Source organism: Urocitellus parryii, chromosome 8, assembly GCF_045843805.1.
Source record: "Urocitellus parryii isolate mUroPar1 chromosome 8, mUroPar1.hap1, whole genome shotgun sequence".
Classification (NCBI taxonomy): Eukaryota; Metazoa; Chordata; class Mammalia; order Rodentia; family Sciuridae; genus Urocitellus; species Urocitellus parryii.
The window spans coordinates 7,193,339-7,211,955 of record NC_135538.1 but is presented as its reverse complement, the minus strand read 5'-3'; the positions used below and the strand labels follow the sequence as shown (position 1 = coordinate 7,211,955).

The window sequence follows — 18,617 nt, the reverse complement described above, 5'->3', positions numbered from 1 at the left end:
TTGTGATCAGTGAGCAGGACGATTTGTAACTGAAAAATTAAAGCCAGCTAAACACCCTTGAGGAAGAATGGACATGCTGTATTAGGGCCTCCAACAGAATAATGCGTGGCAGTCAGAGAGGTGGGCTAACTCCTCCTACCAAGGCTGAGCTTCCGAAGTACCCTGTGGAGAGGAGGAGGAGGAGGAGGAGAAGGAGGAGAAGGAGGAGAAGGAGAGGAGGAGGAGAAGGAGGAGGAGGAGGAGGAGGAGGAGGAGGAGGGGAGGAGGAGGAGGAGGGGAGGAGGAGGGGAGGAGGAGGAGGAGGGGAGGAGGAGGAGGGGGAGAGGAGGAAGAGAAGGAGAGGAGGAGGAGGGGGAGAGAAGGAAGAGAAGGAGAGGAGGAGAAGGAGGAAGAGGAGGAGGAGAGGAGGAGGAGGAGGAGGGTTGGGGGGAGGCTGCGGCAGAAACACTTGTAGAGTGCAGCACCATTTACTTAAAATGTCAAAGTAATCCAAAGGCTGTCTCCTGCTGTGTGTACCTCCTGAGTGTTAAAAGCCTGGGACAGGAATGAGAAGAATGGTAAAATCTCAGCACTAATGACACCTGAGCAGGAGAGGTCCAGGGCCTTTGGGGTCCCACTCATGTTCTGGGAGCTGAGCCCCCAGCATTTGCTACCCCCTTCAGATTCTGCCTTCCTGCCCCCATCTCTCTTCTTACCCCTCCTCAGGAGCCACTGGGCCCTTCCTTTAGGAAGGGGGTAGCAAATGGGGGCAGGAAGGCAGAATCTGAAGGGGGTAGGAAGGGGTTTCAGTCAGCTTTTTTTTTGCCACTGTGATCAAAAGACCTGACAAAAGGAGGAAAAGTTGATTTGTAGACTCATGGTTTCTGGGGTCTCAGTCCACAGAAGGCAGCTCCATTCCTTGGGTCTTGAGGTGAGGCTGAGCATCATGATAGAACGGTGTGGTGGAGGAACGTGGCCCAGAAAATGGCACCAAGCAGCCGAAAGCTCCACTCAACAAGGACAAAACATATACCCAAAGGCAGGCCCCCAGTGACCCCCACCCCAGCCACACCCTACCTGCCCCATCACCACTCAGTACTTCCCCCTTAGTGGATTAACGCACTGGTTAGGTTAACACTCTCCTAACCAGTCGTTTGACCTGAAGCCTTCTTGTATTGTCTCACACTTGAGCTGTTAGGGGACCCCTAATATCCAAACCACCACAGAAGGAGATTCCAACTGCATCTGGGATGTGTTAGTACTTTGGAACAGTACCCCTAAAACAGACATCATCCGATGACCTTTGCTAGCTCTGGGGCTGGTTGGATTTGTTGTTGCTCTTTTTTAAAACAGGTGTCTCACACAGAATTTATGTTTCAAGGGTTGTTGTGGTTTACATTAAAAATGAGAAAGCATTATCCGATGTGATAGAAGAGGGAACTAGCCAATGGCACTGGGCAGTGAGGGGGAGCGGGGATTTGAATCCAGTGGGCCTGGCTCCAACATTTGCACTCCCAGCAAACACACACACAGGACCCTTTGTCCACCTGGTCAGATTGCTTCATTTTAAAATACCCTGGCCACTATAATACAAAGAAAAAGAGGAGAATTATCTGAGTAGTTCTGCTGGCATTCAGGGTATTTTTGAAGCTCATCCTTGAGCTTCAAATGATCACTGTGCTCTTTGGGAGTGCAGTGCAAGAGTAGTTGGTAACAGGGAAGGTTTCTGAGACCGGGTGCTGACATCAGAAGCACTTCTTGCTGGACAGTGAGCAGGGAGGGATAGGAGGATGAGATTACCAGAAGAGGGAACTTCATGTACACAGGTCTAGAGTTAGGAAAATTCAAGAAGGATTTGAGGACTAGCACATAGTTCTGTTTGGCTGTCTATGAGAGGAGAATTTGGTGAGGGACATTGGTTAGGACTTTGAAAGAGGGAATGAGATTGACGATTTAATTTGGAAAATAAGGTGAGCACCTTCAAGTTGCACAGTGGAAACAGGATCCTGAGAGCAGATGGGAGCCCTGAGGGGAGCCCAGGGCAGCCCCCCCTAGCTGGGAGAAACTAGGGGCTAAGGAGAGATGGTGGATATGCATGAAAGAAAGGACATGCTCTAGTCCTAAACAATGATGAGCAGCCACTTCAGTGCACCAGGCACTGTTGGAGGTGGTGGGAGTTCAGAAGTGAACCAAACGGAACGCTTTCTGCCCTTATGGAATATGAGTGGTAGTAGACACACACAGGTGAGATAAACAAGGTGGATGAGTAAAACTGTCTGATAAACAAATGAATAAAAAACATCTAGATGTCAGATGGTGGGGAAAGCTTCGGAGAGGAGACGTTGGAGGGGATGGACTCTGACCACCCCATGTCAGAGTAAAGACTTGGAGCCTGTGGGGTGTTAGGATGATGCCGACATCCTGAGTCTGGGGCCAGGAGAGACCTGTTTATACCAAAAGGAAGCCAGGAGGAGCAGGATTGGGAGGACAGGTTGAGTCAGAGGTGCAGCAGGCAGTTAAGAGACAGATTCTGGAGCATAAGGCTCACAGACCCAGAAGTCACTGCTGAGTAAGTTTCAGCTTCTGAGGTCAGAGAGAGCAAGATATAAAGTATTAGTGTGCAGGTACAGTGTGACCCACACCACCAGGTGTTTTATCCCGCACAGTTATCTGTAGTCCTCGAGCCAGCCCCACAACACTGAGGTTAACTTGGCAGCAAAGAACAACAGTAGTTGAGAGCTAAGGCTTAGGAAGTGCACAGTGTGTGGTGCTCTCCTGGCATTTTACACCTTTTCATCTATTCAGCCCTCCGCCCTGCGAGGGAGGGAAGTTCTCAGCCTCACTTGACAGACAGGACAACTGGGGCTGGCCAATTAAATTGTCCAAGGTAACAAGCTGGTGAGGGGATGAGGCCGCTGGAATCTAAGGGAAGGGAGATACAGGAGTCTGCATTCTTTCCACCTCTGGGGCCCTTGAGAAAAAGCAAGTTAAAGGTAGAATTCTGGCGGATACCTTTGGGAGGGGCGGTGTCCTAAAGAGGATCTGGGGGAACCCTCAGAACAGGCACAGAAAGGCAGGAGGTTGGGGCACGCAAGAAATGCGCCACCCGTGGTGCCCAGTGGTCCCCCTAGCCGAAGCTGGTGGCCCCAGCTGTCCCAGCGAAGACCTTGCAGCCTGGGCTAAAGCAGAGAGTGGGCTCTGCGGAATCTCTTGTGAGCCATACAAAAGCTGAAAACACGGATTCAAATCAACCAAACCACTTCCTTCCCGAGTACTCAGGCTGACAGTAGGTCGGAAGGCCCAGGTCAAGGAAACCTGCAGGGGCCTGGCCTTGAGATGGTCCCTCTCACCCTAACCTCAGGGCTCTGAGCAAGTCTCTTAACCCTCGGGGTGGCCCAGCTGCCCTGTTGAATATATCGGGCAATCTCTGAGATGTCGCCAAAATCTAATCCTGCGCCGAGTGGAGGGCCTGGGCAGCACTCTTGTCGAAAACTGGCGGCCCGGGCCGAGGGGCGCAGAGCGGCCTCTGTACACACAGATGGGAAAATTGCAGGGGGTCCCCCAGGGTCCCGGCCCCGAGACGCCACGACGCGCGCGTGCCCTTGTCCCCTGGGGTTGCTCTCAGGATTTAGGAGAGACCCAGCCGAGCAGCTCTGGGAGTGGTTGGTGACCCTGGAACTTTCCTCTTCTGGAGCCTGAATCAGGGCGGATGGCAGAGCAGGCTGCTGGCAGGGACCGAATGGAGCTCCGCGCCAGGCCTGAGGCTGTGCCGGTCACTCGCAGTCCCGGGCCGGGTCCTGGGTCCCTGGCGCGCGGTGGCTCGCAGCCAGGGTTCGCCTCCCGGGTCCCGCCGAGCTCCCACCCGGACCCCACGCGCCCGCGGCAGCACCTCCTGGGACCAGGGACTGCGGAGGGCGCCCGCGGCGGGGAGGCGGGGGCCGCGGGGAGCAGGAGGAGCGGCGGCCGCGGGCGCGGCGCCAAGGCGAGTGAGGCGGGTGGCGCGGGGGAGGCGGCGGGGTAAAGAGCGGCCGCCAGCCGGGCCCGCGGGTCACTCCGAGGCCCGGCGGCGGGCGGCAGGACGCGCTCGCTGGGTCGCGCGGCGGCGGCAGGCGCACCATGCCCTCCTTCGACGAGGCGCTGCTGCGGGCCGGCGAGTTCGGGCGCTTCCAGCGGCGCGTGTTCCTGCTGCTGTGCCTGACCGGCGTCACCTTCGCCTTCCTGTTCGTCGGCGTGGTCTTCCTAGGCAGCCAGCCCGACCACTACTGGTGCCGCGGGCCGAGCGCCGCGGCGCTGGCCGAGCGCTGCGGCTGGAGCCCCGAGGAGGAGTGGAACCGCACGGCGCCCGCCCTCCGCGGCCCCGCGCCCTCCGAGCGCCGCGGCGACGGCAGCTGCCAGCGCTACCTCCTGGAGGCGGCCAACGCCAGCGCCGCCGCGGGGGCGCTCAGCTGCGCAGACCCGCTGGCCGCCTTCCCCAACCGCTCCGCGCCCCTCGTGCCGTGCCGCGGCGGCTGGCGCTACGCCCAGGCCCACTCCACCATCATCAGCGAGGTAAGGGCGCGTCCGCGGCGCTGCCCGCCGGGCGCCGCGGCGACAGAGCCGGGATCTAGAGTCTCTGCGGGACGCGCCTGTCGCCCCAGGGAAGCCGGCGGGAGAGACGACGCTCCGGGTTCCCGCGACTCGGCAGGTGTGAAAAGCTGGCCAGGAGGGATGGGTTGGCTGCCTTGGGGGACAGACACGTTCCTCCCACACGTGGAAGTGCTGCGTGGTCAGGCCAGGAAAAGCTTTCCCCCGCCAGCGAGTTACGGAGAGGTGCTTGGATTTCAGGTGTGAAAGGAAACGCTCCTAGAAGCGAGTCACAGAGCTTCCCACACACCTGCGCGGCAAACAAAGCGCAGCGCGTCCGACGTGCGCACGGTGTTGGTGTTGACGCAGGATTGGAGATTATGGGTCTCCTCGTGGCAGGGAACTTCTGTCTCTGGGGCAAGTGACCTTGCCGGTCTGGATGGGCTCTTGGTCTCCAGGGAGCAAAGGAGAGGGGAAATGTTTGAAGGCAGCACAACTTTTCCCAGTGGCCCAAATGATTATTTGAAATGCAAACGGACAGAGGTCAAGGCTCTCCAGGGAGAATGGCTTTGGTAAAATTGCTTTGGGGCAAAGAGCGACATCTGAGAGAAGTTGGGAGAGCTGAGATATTGGACCAAAGTTTACGGGTTTTTTCCTGCTAATAAAAAAAAAAAGTAGGAGGGAAAAGAGTAGGAGGGGCTGCAAGCCTTACAAAGTGGGCTCCCTTTCACCGGAAGTGGCTGCTGGATTGGGGGGAGGGGGTTAGTCCCCCTGCATGGATGGGTGTGTGTTCATGCAGCACCTTTGGAGGTCAGGTCTCCCCGTTTCTGCCCCCTGCTGGGCTGGCAGTGTGGTTTATGGGTTGGCATTTAGTAATACCCCCAGAAACTGCCTCAATGGAGCCCAACTCACGGGGATAAGCGGTTTATTGGATATTGACTACTTAACTTTTACAAAATGAATGTGTTAGTAAATGGAGAAAAAATAGTCTTGATCTCAGTTTTGTTATAAACATTTTTAAAGCACCTACTTAGATAGTGGGGAAACACTGAATGGGAGGGAGGACCAACGCTATGGATGCTCTTTGGTTGGTGACCTCATATATCTGGAGTTAGGATACAGATGCTTGAGGTTCTACTTGTTCTAGAAGGCCACTGTGGGCACTTTAGCATACTGACTGGTCCTATGAGAAGTGCCCATGACACCCAGCTGGAGTGTGTGGGGTGTGTGTGTGTGTGTGTGTGTGTGTGTGTGTGTGTTTGGGGCCCTTTCATTTCTACTTAATCCCTGGTGACATAGCTAGAGAGAGGCCTTGGGAGGGTGCTATCACTTGTGCTTCTCCAGGGCTGCACTCTGTGGGTGGCTGCTCGGCTGCACTCAGCAGGGCTGGTTATGCTTGCTTCCCAAGACAACCAGAGGAGCCTGTTCCCAAAGACATTTAAAAATGAAGAGCAAAATGAGCCCTAAAAAGCAAAATGCACACACCCTTGAGTGAGGTAATCCTTGCATATCAAAGAAGTGAGAGATAAAAATCTGCACATTAATGCTCTGACAGGTACTTCAGAAATATTATATGGTTGCAGGTTACTAGCATTCCAGGTTATTTCAAGGTGGTCTTATGAAGGTCAGGGGCTCCTAAACATGGCATGGAATGGTGGAAAGTCAGGAGACAGGTCACGGCATGGTCTCTAGCTAAACTGTGCGGCTCAGGTTAAGTCACATAACCTCTTTGGGTTTAGCTTTCTCATTTGCAAAAGTAGGCAATCCTACCAATGCCATCATTGTCATCAGCAGCTTACCACTCAGTGTACTCAGAACAATGATGAAACATTTTCCAGGATATTCAGAATGCACCTCTTAAAGCCACAGACAAGTTTTTGAAATATAATGCAGAAATTTCTTTCTTAAATCCAAAATAGTTTTGTGTTCTTTTGGCTTGTTTGTCTTTCATGTTTTGACTCTTAAGAGGAAGCCACCATGTATTCAGGAAGTTCAGCCATCCAAAATAACTCAGTCTCTCTTGGGGTCCTGTGTGGCTAATATTTTGCTGCCTTTGTTCTTGAATATGAACCAATTCATTTTCTGTTCTTTCAAATTCTGTCAGGGTGATGAAAGGCATGCCAATTCTATCCTCAGCTAACATTTTGAACCCCAAGAATTTTCATAGATCTGAGTCTAAGACAGGAATCATGCAAAGGGGGGGTTATTGAGAGAGTTTAGCAAGTAGATGGGCTCCATATGGCTCTAGTACTTCATCCTTGCTGCATTGTGGGGGAGATGTCATTGTCCTTACTTTATAGGAGGGAGACCTGAGGCCAGAGATGTTAGAGGACCTGCTAGGGTCCCATAGAGTTTATGTAGCCAAACTGGATTAGAATCCAGTCTTGATGGGAAATGGTGCGCCTTCCCCCTGGTGGCACCTAAGTTGTGGGGATGAGTCCATGAAACATGACACTTGGCAACCTGGTTGCACTTTTGTTTTTGGTTCCTAGCCGGCCCTCTGGCCAACATGACATTTTGTTTCCTTTGGTGTTTCTGGGAACCACAGTTAGCCAGGCTGGCCACTGAGGGGCTGCTTCTCTTGGAGGGAATGGTTCTCTCCTCTTTGAGCAAATGTTGCAAAATGAACACTTAGATCTCATCCACTCTCTTCCCAGCTTGCAACTGGAAATATCTCCAAGGAGCTAAGTCCAGAGTCAAGTGCAGGGTGGTTTCAAGCCAACGCCCCACTTGTGTCAAGGGAAGGCAGTCAATTTCTCACCTCCCTCCAACTTCCTCAGTGTAGACTTTCTCATATCTGTGTCTCAGCTTTATCTGGTTGTCAGACACCGCACAACTAAACGTGATACAAAGCAGACAAGCAAGTAAGAGCCCTTACCCGACAAATGTCAAACTCCACTGCCCAGCGTGGGGTCTTTAAGGTTGATGTGAAGTGCCAGGGTCCAGCCCCAGCCAGGGGTCCTGAAGGATGAGTGGTGTCGGTGAAAGAAGAAGAGACAGGACAACGGGTTGCAAGTTACGAGCAGCCTCCAGAAGGATCTGCTGCCCCTAGAGGGGCCTTTATTGTTGTACCTTTTTTTTGCAGGTATTTTTTCAGGTAGTTAATGGATAGTCTCAAAGCCTGAAACTTCTTTGATTTACATAATTTTCAAGAGTTACAATCTTTTCTGACATACATTGATTACCTAAGATATTGAGTACATTGTTTAAAATATTTTCCTGTAACCTTTGCCAATCATGATTAAGTTTTTGCATTTTCACCTCAATCACTAGGTGCTAGGCTACACAACTAGACCACAGGCCTCCTGACCTATTATTCACTTTTAACTTTAAAGCACACCTACAATTATTTCATTAACCTTTAACTTTAAAGCATACCTATGATTATTGGTAAGCTTTCTTCTAATCTAAAGCCAGTAAAACACACTTAAAATAGTGAAAGGCTACTACTTAAAAGCCTACTACTCTGAAGTGCCTCAAAAATATATCTATATTAATCTTACATTATTCTATTTTTAATTTCCAATGTAATTTTCTTTTTATATGGTCTATTTAATTGCCTTCTTAAAGAGTTTATTTGATCCTTGGTCAAAGTACACCATTTCTTTTTCTTTTTTTTTTTTAAGTACACCAATTCTTATGTCTTTGTAATCTTTAACCACAGGGCAGGCTCTACACCTCAACTGATTTGCCATTAATATTAACTATACAACTAAAGATATGAAAAATTGTGCTTTCTATAGGTAATAAGAATTATAACGCATTCCACTGTTATATATAAATTTAAAATATATTAACTATGTGTTTCCCATTCCCATCATAAATTCCTGTGTAAGGCAAAGGAGAGTCTGTTAGTGGGGAGAATGTATGTTGCACAGGTTGTGGCTTTAGAACGGTGGAGGGGGGGCTTAGTGTAAATTGTTAAGCTTTTCTTAGGAACCTTGATTTGCAATCTTTTTTTGTATGAATTTCTTGAGGAATAACACTATTGTTAGTATCCTGAGAGATTGTGAAATGCACCTTGGGGCATGTCTTAATTCTGGAAATTTTCCTGCAATCTCAGGCAACATGTACTTTTATCATGGATTATCCATATCATGAGTATCGTAAACAAAACACTTAACATTCCCGAAGAAGGTTCCAGATGGTGCCGCCCTGCAGTAGCATCCCCCAAGCCCTGCAGTAGCATCCCCCAAGCCCTGCAGTAGCATCCCCCATGCTGTGACCCCTGTCAGACAGCGGGTGCAGGGACACCTTCACCAGTGAGGATTTTGAGGATTTTAAAATATGCCATGGATGGAAGAAAATAAAACAAAACTAAGAACCTCTCGAGTCTACCACGGGCTTCAGAGCACCTTTAAAAACAGACTGATAATTACTTTTCCTTTCAAGATCATTTTTCCTCCAGAACAAAAAGGAGGTGAACGTGAGGGTGGTGCTGTCTGTTGAAGACAGTGCTGCTGGCTGCTCTCAGGGGCCCTGGGCATCCTTCCTGGGTCTCTTGCTTTGCTTCCTGCACATCTGCCCCAGGACACAGGCCAACCAGGTGGGGCATCCCGGGTCATCAGCGCCAGCCCCGCCTATCTTCCCGAGGATGCGTCAGGCCTGGAGTCACACTGGGGCAGATGCACGTCTGGATTGGAGTCTGTGGCTTGCTGTGGGCATTTCAGAAAGTATGGACCTTTGTGTTGTCTTCATTTCTAATGTCCTCTGTGCCGTCTCTCTTTTTTGCTGAATTAATCTCGACATCAGAGAGCTTGTAACATTATTGCTTTGGACCCCGAGTGGGGCACTGTTTGTTCTCTGCTTCGTCATCTCTCCCCTTTCTTATTGGTCTCATTATTGGGGTTCTTCGTGGTGTACTTTTGAACTTGAATGCTGAGCTCAGTTACTTCCCATCTTTCTCTTTTCCTAGTGTAAATATTCAAAGCTACAAATCTGCTTCAGTGAACTTCTTTGGCTGCATCTCCACAAGTTTTGAAATGTGAATTTTGTTATTCCATTCTGTTAGATTTTTATCATTATTCTTTGACCTAGGATTTATTTGGAGGCTTATTATTAAACTTCAAATGTATGCTGATGCTTCTATCTTCTTTATTGTTGCCTTCTTATTTAACTGCAGTGGGGCAGAGAATGCAGTGCGTATGATACGGATTCTTTGAATTTTATTGAATTAATTTTATGGTCTTGTAAGAGTCACTTTGATAAGTGTTCCACACATGCTAGCAAAGAATGCATGGTCTTTAGCTATTGGTGGCTATAGAGTTTTACAGATGTTCAGTATTCGAAGCTTATTAGTTTATCCTATTAAATTATTTTAATTAAATTTTATGTACTTGGTTTATCAATAATTAAAGAAGAACATTGAAATTTGTCATTATTTTGGTCAGTTTGTAAGTTTCTCCTTATATTTCCAGATTTCAAAATTCATATACCGGAGGCAACTTTACTGAATGCATATGCACACCAATTTTTAATTTTTAAAAAATCATCACGGTGAATTGAACTTTTTATGATAGTATAGGACCCTATGTAAAATCCATGATGCATTTTATCTGATATTAATATAGCCACTTTGGCTCCAGCTTTATCCATGACTTTCTAACTTCCCATGTTTTAATAGTTTTGTGTGATTCTTATAAAAATATATATAACTTGATTTTGCTTTTATCTAATGTGCTCAGTCTCCTTGTACTTGTCTGCTCTCTGTCGCTGTGACAAAATACCTGAGATGGTCAATTTATAAGGAGGAAAGTTTTATTTTGGCTCATGGTTTCAGAGGCTGAGGTCTCTTGGCCCTCACTTTGGGCCTGTGGTAAGGCAGTAGTCCTGGCCGAGGCCTGTTCACCTCGTGGCGGAGACGAGAGGTGGTGGCTTCGTTGCAATCTCTCCTTTGAGGAGAAGCCCCAGTGACCCAGCTTCCTAAAGGTTCCCCTGCCTCCTGATAGCACCCCAGTTTGATGGCCATGCCTTTGGGGAACAATCCTTTAATGCACTAGTCTCTTGAAGTTTGCTGCATAATTGATAGATTTGGGTTGTTATGCCCTATATCACTTTCTTTATCTTGCCCTGTCTGTATTTTTCTTAAAACAAGTCCTTTGTTTTTTATGTTCTAATTTACTTCTTCCTTTATTTTTATGAAATTTAGGTCCTTTATTTCCTCTTTGTGTGTGTGTGTGTGTGTGTGTGTGTGTGTGTGTGATCACTCTTGAAAATTTCACTAAGCTTCCTTAACAGAGCCTAAATTTAATGTTGTGGCTTCCTCCTAAACCATTTGAGGTCTTCAACTCTTTAATTCATCACATATGAGCGGCCCTTGTTCTCAGTCCGAGGTGTGTTAGTGACTGATGGTTCTGTGTGGCTCCCTGTGCTTGGGCTTATCTGTAGCTGTGCTTGCTGGTCATTCCAAATGGCATCTTATCTCTCCCCTTCCTTTTGAACTAAAACTTTTAAGTGTTTCTTTATGTTTATCTGAAGGTGATCGATGTTTTGTACTTTTTGTCTATATGAAACTGTGTTTCTCCCATCCTTATTCTTGAAAGTTAATTTTTTTTAAATATTTTTTTTTTAGTTTTGATAGACCCTTATTTATTTGCTTATTTATATGTGGTGCTGGGAATTGAACCCAGTGCTTCATACGTACGAGGAAATGCTCTACCTCTGAGCTACAACTCCAGCCCCGAAAGTTAGTTTTGCTAGATAAATAATTCTCAGTGGTCAGTCATTTTCCCTCAGGTTGGATCTGCTAGGAAGCTCCCATTTTGCTTTGGAGAGGTCTGTTGTCCACCTGACTGTCCTCCCGTTGTAGGTGATCCGCTTTTCTTTGGGGCTGCGTCTAAGTGGGTGTTTGTTTGTTTGTTATCCATCTTGATGTACATTGTCTCTCTAAATATCTGGCACAGGTAGGCAGTGGATGAGGATTTGTGAGTGAATGAAAGCTTCATTCTCTATGACTACGAACTTGGTTCTCTAATCAGTCCTGGGAGATTCTCAGCTCTTATCTCTTCAGTGTTGCCTTTTCCATACTCTGGTTTTCCCTTCTCAGATGCTGATTAGACCCAAGTTGACTTTTTTTATTTTTCCCTTCACCACTTTCTCTCGTATTTCCCATTTCTGAATCTGTATTGTGGTCTATTTTTTTTAATCTATCTTCCAGATAACTTTCTATCAGTATCAAATATGCTGTTAAATCCATCCATTGAACTTTTAATTTTAATATTTTTTATTGAAGTTATATTTGATATTTTTCCAATACGCCTGGTCGTCTGTTGGTCTCTTCTTTCTTTTTTTTTTTTTAGAGAGAGAGAGAGAGAGAGAGAGAGAGAGAATTTTCAATATTTATTTTTTAGTTCTCGGCGGACACAACATCTTTGTTGGTATGTGGTGCTGAGGATCGAACCCGGGCCGCACGCATGCCAGGCGAGCACGCTACCGCTTGAGCCACATCCCCAGCCCTTGGTCTCTTCTTTCTTGTTCAGTTTAGTGTTTCTCTTTTCAGTTTCTTTCTACCTCTGTATTTTGCATCTGGTAAATGCCTGACATCTTGGTGTTTAAACCTGTGGTCATCTACTGTGTGTTTGGTGCGTGTTGATGGGAAGCCTGGCTCCCTCCAGAGAGGATTAGCACTGTCACTTTGGGAACTGGGGGACCATCCACCAGCCTGGAGTCCTTTCCCCTTCCTGACCACCTGGCTGAGTCTAGAGCAGTGAAGCTATTGTCTGTTTTCCCTGGAGGTGAGCGGTTTTCCCTCACTTCCTGAAACACCAGCCACTCAACAAGGACATTTTATAGTGAGTCTTGTTTTCAGCATGAGTCCCTTAAAATAACTATCACTTTTTGTTGATGACAAGTGTTTTAATAATTTAGTGATTTTTTTTTAATGAAGGAAAAGCAGGACCCTAGTGAACAAAGTCACTCAGTAGCAGTCTGCTGCCTGGCCCAGGTAGCAGAGAGGCTGAACAGACCCACCTGACCATGTTTTTGGATCCCAGAACCACAAGGAAAGTGTGTGCAATAGAATCTTTGAGAACAGGCAGGCAGCTTCTGCGTCTCTCTGACGGCTGATGTTTTGAGTACCAACACTTATTCAGCCTTTGTCGTAGGCCACCACAGGGCTAGGCTGGGGTGCTCCCAAGAATGAGATTCGTCCTCGGGAGGGAGAACAGCCCTGAGACAATGGCGTGATGTGATGAGCGGGTGGAACTGAAGGGTGACTGGGGCAGAGTGCACACTGACCTTGACCTCAGCCTCAGAGGTCAGGGAGGGGTCAAGACAAAAGTATGAGGAAAGGGGTGCCAGGTCCTCTTCTTCTGCAGCTGAAATTTGCTGACCCTGATCTAGCATAACAAAGCACTAATAAACTTGCCCTAAATATAAAAATAAAAAATCTGTTGGATACTGATTTGCCCTTGAAGGGAGGATAACCGCACTCTTCCTCTGGGACACACAGCTGGGTCACATTTTCTAGTTTTCCTGGCAGCTTGTGGGGCCTTATGTGTAAGTTCTGGTCACTGATGTTGGGGGAAGCATCATGTGACACTGCAAGGCCCAGAGCCAAAATGACCTTCCTCATTGCAGCCCACCTGCTGCTCCTCGTCCTGTACCTGACACCTGAGAACCTGATGCACTAGAGGATGAGGGAGTCCCAGGAGGGAAAAGGGTCTGTTTTCGGGCGTCTGCAGGATGGCAGTCCCTCTCCTCATCCCTCTTCTTTCTCTACTAGTTAACCTGTGTGAGAATATGGAAATATTAAGCCAGAAACAAACTTTCTTGTGTTAAGCCACTGAGATTGATGGGGGTGTTTGTTATAGCTCTTACTGTTAGCCTAACCTGACTAATACATTTTGGTCTGTTTCCTGGTCAGACAGAGATCACAAGGCTGCCGGCGCCTAATCAAAGGCAGGGAAGCTAGCACTTTGAAGACAGCCCTGCCTTGCCTGGTGCACAATCCACCCATGATCCCAGCACCGACTGTCTCCTCTCCAGGTTTTGTCCCCACGCGCCTCCTGTCTTCCCTAGACCCCTGCACATGTCTTATTCTTTTCTCAAAATAACCTTTGTTTGTGAAGCCATTCCACTTTTACCCTAAAATATAGCTTAGAGTTTCCTGGTTCAGAAAAGCCTCCCCTACCCCAAACCGACCCGGGGCTGGGCTTGGTTTCCTTCGTCTGCCTAACAAACAGCCTCAGCATTCCCGGAGTGTCCAGGGGCAGATGCTTTGTCCCCCAGTGCCTAACACAGAATTTAGTAAATATTTGTAAAATTTGTGAGTGAACAAGAAAGGGGCTCATTCGTCAATCAATCCCCCTACAGCCGACCTTGAAGCTGATGTTGCAGGCTGACAAAAGCCCCTTCCCCAGACTGTACCTTCTTCAGGACTCAGGGCAGAGTCCCCGGGCTCCCTCCCCAGTCCTGGGGGGTGTTGACAAGCCATGGGGCCCTCAAGGCCCTGCAGCACCCGCCCCCACAGGCCTCTGGCAGGAGGGAGAACAGATCTCCACCCACGGGGCTCTGTCTTCACGTGGGTTCTGTTGCCTGCAGGAGCCTAATTTGGGGGCTGTGACGTGGGACGTGACGGAAGCAGGAAGGAGAGACTGCTGGCTCCTGGGGCCGTCATTTTTATGTGCTGACGTCCATTGTGCAGGAAAGCCTTCTCTCAGCTGTCCTGGCTCTGCTCGGCGCCCGTGTCGTCAGCCGCCACTTCAGGGGCAGCTGGGCACAGGCACTGGCCCGGCGGGCAGTGAGGGGCATGGGGGGCCTGGCACCCACAGTTCCAGGCTCAGCCTCGAGCCCTCAAGGCTGTGGGGACAGAGCAAATGCAGCCTGGCTTTCAGGGAAAAATAAAGCCTTTCCCTCCTCCTCCTTCTTCTTTTTTCCATCTTAAGCCATAACCAAGAAAGGAGCATGTTGCTGGTGAGGAAAATGCAAAGCTCGTTGGCATTCTTGAGGTAGCTTTGGAGAACACCAGGGGCCTGTGAGCCTGTGGATGATGGCCCAGGTGGGTGACAGGTCAGACCAGCTCTTCCAGGGTGCTGCTCTCCTGCTTTCTTCTGTGTTTGATAAAACAGGAGAACCGAGGGGCTGGTACTTGTGTGACCATTACCCTTAGGGCTGGGGTGAGTGTGGTTTGTTTTAATTCCTGTTTTAAACTGTGTGGCTGTTTTAGTGCTGGGTGGTGTGGGCCCAGCACAGCGCTCCCTCCCAAAGTGCAAGAGCAGCTCTGTGCAGTAAGAACTCTCATGGGGCGTTGGGAATGCAGGGAGGGAGCTGGGTGACTGCGGCTGAGTGGTCCTCAACCCTCGGACATTAGTCTTTGACTCATGGGTGGCGCTGATGCTGTAGTGGGGAGAAAGCAGCTCAGGGATCCAGACACCCTGTCACAAGTCCCTGGCATCTCTTCACTTCTCTGAGTAAAGCAGTTGATTATCAACTGGCCTGAGGTTCCTACTCTATCCCTGAACAGCTGAGTCACTCTTCAGGTCCTTGTTCCTGACCTGAACTCAGGGTCACCATGTCTAGAGGGGGACGGTGTCTTGGAATGAAACTCACTTAAATCATGGAGGAATCGGTTTCCTGATGTCAGGCTGTCCTCCTGGTGGGCATGCGGTGTTGCAGGTTGTGTCACAGGAGGAGATGGCAATGGAAGGTGCTGTCCCCTGGAGCAGGTGCACCCTCTGTCTGGGTCCTAATGCTTGTGGGGTCAGGGGACCTGCCATGGACGACGCATACAGTGACAACTCCTGGATGGAGCAAGGTGTGCACCGGCCTGGACTTTAGAGACATGGGTGCTAATTCTGCTGTCGGACCCGATCTTGTGAGGCAGGTAACCTCTCTTGTAGGATTGTTATAGGGCAGAGGAGATGGCTTTTCCTGTGGCAGTGACCACTGGGACCAGGCAGTTGAGAAAAGTGAGGCAGAGCCTCACGAGCCCACCCACACCATAGACGTCTGCCACAATTATCTGCTTAGTAACACTCAAACGTTGGGTTTCATTTTTAACTTCCATGGTACACTCGAGTGCCTTTAATTCTGATAAGACTGCCATCTATGTATGGAGTCTATAACTCTTTTTGTGGGTTTTGTTGCTATTTTATGTTGTATTTATAGTAAATCCTAAAAAATCAGTGTGGGACACTGTTTTCTCATTTCTTAGAAATAGTTCAGAGATGAATTTTGGGAACCTCAAACAGCGTGAGAAATTAGATGTCCCCCTCCCAAGGACATTCGCTGTCCCCATTCGGTAGACAGCCATCCAGCCAGCACCCTCTCCCTACCCACAGGGCTGCAGAATTTTATGTTTCTTATTGAAATAGAACTGGTTTCTCGTGGCTTCATAATGCAGAACAAGGAGTTTCACACATGGCCTACAATGAGCGTCACGTAGGGTGGACGCAGGCGCCCTCCAGCAGCACCGTGCTCTGTGACAGTGCCTGTCACATCTGCCTGCCTAGCATGGAGGCTGGCTTGGAGGAGCAGTGGTGTTTCCATGAAGTCCATCAGCACAAAGGCGTCCAGAATGAGACTCCCAAGGAAGGTCTTGTAAGTCAGGTGTGCCCGAGCCTTGGGAGGGGACAGAAGAAAAGATGGAATGACTCAGGACAAGAGGAGCAGTGGGACAGGCAGAGCTTCAGAAGTCCTTTGGCTCCACGTTTCTGAAACTAGAGCCAGATGCCCAGGTACCAGGGAGGCTAAGGGCGCTGAGGGCCACACTGTGGGGCACTGTGGGGTCCTGCCTCTGTGATGAGCCCCCGGCAGCCCCCCCGGCCGACTGCTCGACAGTGTCACAGTGTCTCCGAGGCAGCTCCCACTTGTTGCTCAGCCCCGTGTGCGCACAGGATGACTCTGATTTCACGGTACTTCTGCCAACTGGAAGCGCTGGGCAGATGAAAGACGACATGTGTGTCCAGCCCCGTGGGGAGGGATGCTGTAAGCTGATGCCCCTGAGCCACAGACAGGCGCGGGCGCCAGCAGTTCCCGCTCTGAAGTCTGATGGGGGCACGTTATGGGGAGAGGGGCAGAAACGGGCACATTCAATGCTGGTTTCTCAAAGCCATGCTCTGCAGACACCTGTGGAGAAACGAGACCCCTCAGGTTGTCCCCAAGTGAGTTTCCAAAGCAAACACAGGGAAGCCAGGAAGATAGTTAAGGCTATTAAGTACTCAGGGTAAAGGAGAAAAAAGGAGCTAATTTAAATCCACTCAACATTGACGCGGCAAAGTCAAACGAAGAAATACGAGTTTCTGGACTGATCCATGAAGGTTTTTGATCTTTCTGTGTGTTGTTTCTCAGTAACTTGGTAATTGTATGACCAGTTTCTCTTTTGTCCACCACCCAACATGGGAGGATTGTTATGATTTCCTATCCAGTCTATGTGCACACGGGGCTTATCAGAAGAATTTTGCTTTTAAGTCCAATCTAGTTTAATACGTTACAAAAGCAAATCTAATTGTCTTCGTATTAGATTAATCATAATTTATTGTTGCAAAGTTTTGCCAAGAGATGATCAAATTTTAGACCTGAACTGGCTTAGTGTAGCCCATCACGGAAGCACACAGTGGTTGAGAATGGCCGCTTACCGAGGCCTGTGAGATAGGTGGCAAGATGGCAACGGAAGCACATGGCAGGGTCCACTCTGAGCTGATAGAAACTGGAGCTTAGTGTAAGACCAAGGAAAGCCGCAGCATAGAAAGTCAGAGCTGCGTGTCTGGGTGGCTTCCCAAGCCTCTGTTTATTCAGTGTGTCAGGGAACTATTAATCCGTCCACTGTGCTGTGGGGGCTACGTGAGAAATGTACGTAAACCTGGAAGCGTGTGGAAGCCTTGGCACACACACCAGTTCCCTCCTCTCACCGTCTGTCTCTAAATCTGGCACCTGTGCTCGTCTTGCCCAGTCTGGTGTGCAGGTGTGGACCTGGCCTTGCTCAGAGCCCCACACTGTGTTCTGATGGCAGACACAGCAGAGGGACTCAGGCGCAGCACCTTGGACTTTCCTAAAATGGGAGAAATCCCAAGGCTGGTGAGACCTGAGCTCAGCGGGCCCTGAAGCCTGGGTTGAGGGCTGCACGCTTGGGCAGGAGACCTGGCAGCGTGGTGGATGCTTCTGCTTCCAGTGGATGGGGAGTGAAAGTCAGCTCCACGTGCCACAGCCACTGTTGTCCAGGTGAGAGCCACTGCTGGGATGAGCAGTAGCCTCACTGTCCTCGCAGGTGACAAGCTCTCTGAGGACAATCTCTGCTGCTGGCATCCCGCCCCATCCCACCCTGCAGCCACAGACCCTTGCAAACTAGATGCTTGACCCTTAATGGTCCCCAAGGCCCCTCTGATGCTGTCACTCCCAGCAGCAGCCTGCCTGGTGCTGCCTGGACTGAGCAAGGAGCCTGGGCTGCACTTTAAGTCCATCATGGCCTTGGTCCAGCTCATGCTCAGGTGCATTTGTTGCCTCTGCCCAGCTGGAGGGGCCTGCTGGACATGCCCTGGGAAGGAGTTGACCAGGAGTGCAGATCCTCAACCAGCTGCCTTCACCCTGGTGGGACCCCAGGAGCCCAGGCATGAAGGCTCTGTGAGTGGCGAGTACCTGGCCACCAAGTGCAATACAGATGTCGGCAACGTGAGCAGGCTGCCACCTGTCACCCTGAAGGACTCCTGGGGCCTGCATGTGCCTTCAGGAGTTGGATTCAGCCTCAACCCCAGGTCTGCCTTACCTCAGCTGTGACACATCCCAGGAGAGCACCCTGCGGGAAAGGGACACAGAAGAACCCAAGAGAAGGTGGCAGAACAAAGCCCCTCCCTCTGACCCGTCCACAGCCATGCCTCCTCGAGCAGGGCGGGCTCTCTCCTGGAGAGGAGTCAATCAGCTGCCCCAGCCCAACCACGCTGCTCGGTCCTTGGACCTTCCTTAACCCTTTTCTCCTCTGCTCCCTTGACTTTCCTTTCTCCAAACCTCATGTACACATGCAAGTGTCCTGCTTGTCTGATCCAGAGAATGATTCCCACCTCTCCGATCTGTTCTTCTCCTTCATGCCTTCATGGCGGCTTCCATTCATTAGGCACTTACCCTAGGCACTGGGCACTCCATGA

The 18,617-nt window shown here is 49.8% G+C and overlaps 1 protein-coding gene across 1 annotated transcript in view; it reads left to right on the top strand.

Moving 5' to 3' along the window:
• Nucleotides 1–4,030: 4,030 nt before the first annotated feature.
• The window catches only part of Slc22a3 (solute carrier family 22 member 3), an 83,696-nt gene continuing 69,109 nt past the window's right edge, over nucleotides 4,031–18,617 (top strand). Inside the window, exon 1 of the mRNA XM_077801759.1 lies at nucleotides 4,031–4,527. Coding sequence (XP_077657885.1) covers nucleotides 4,096–4,527 — 432 coding nt within the window. The 5' untranslated portion in view covers nucleotides 4,031–4,095. The remainder of the gene's footprint in view (nucleotides 4,528–18,617) is intronic.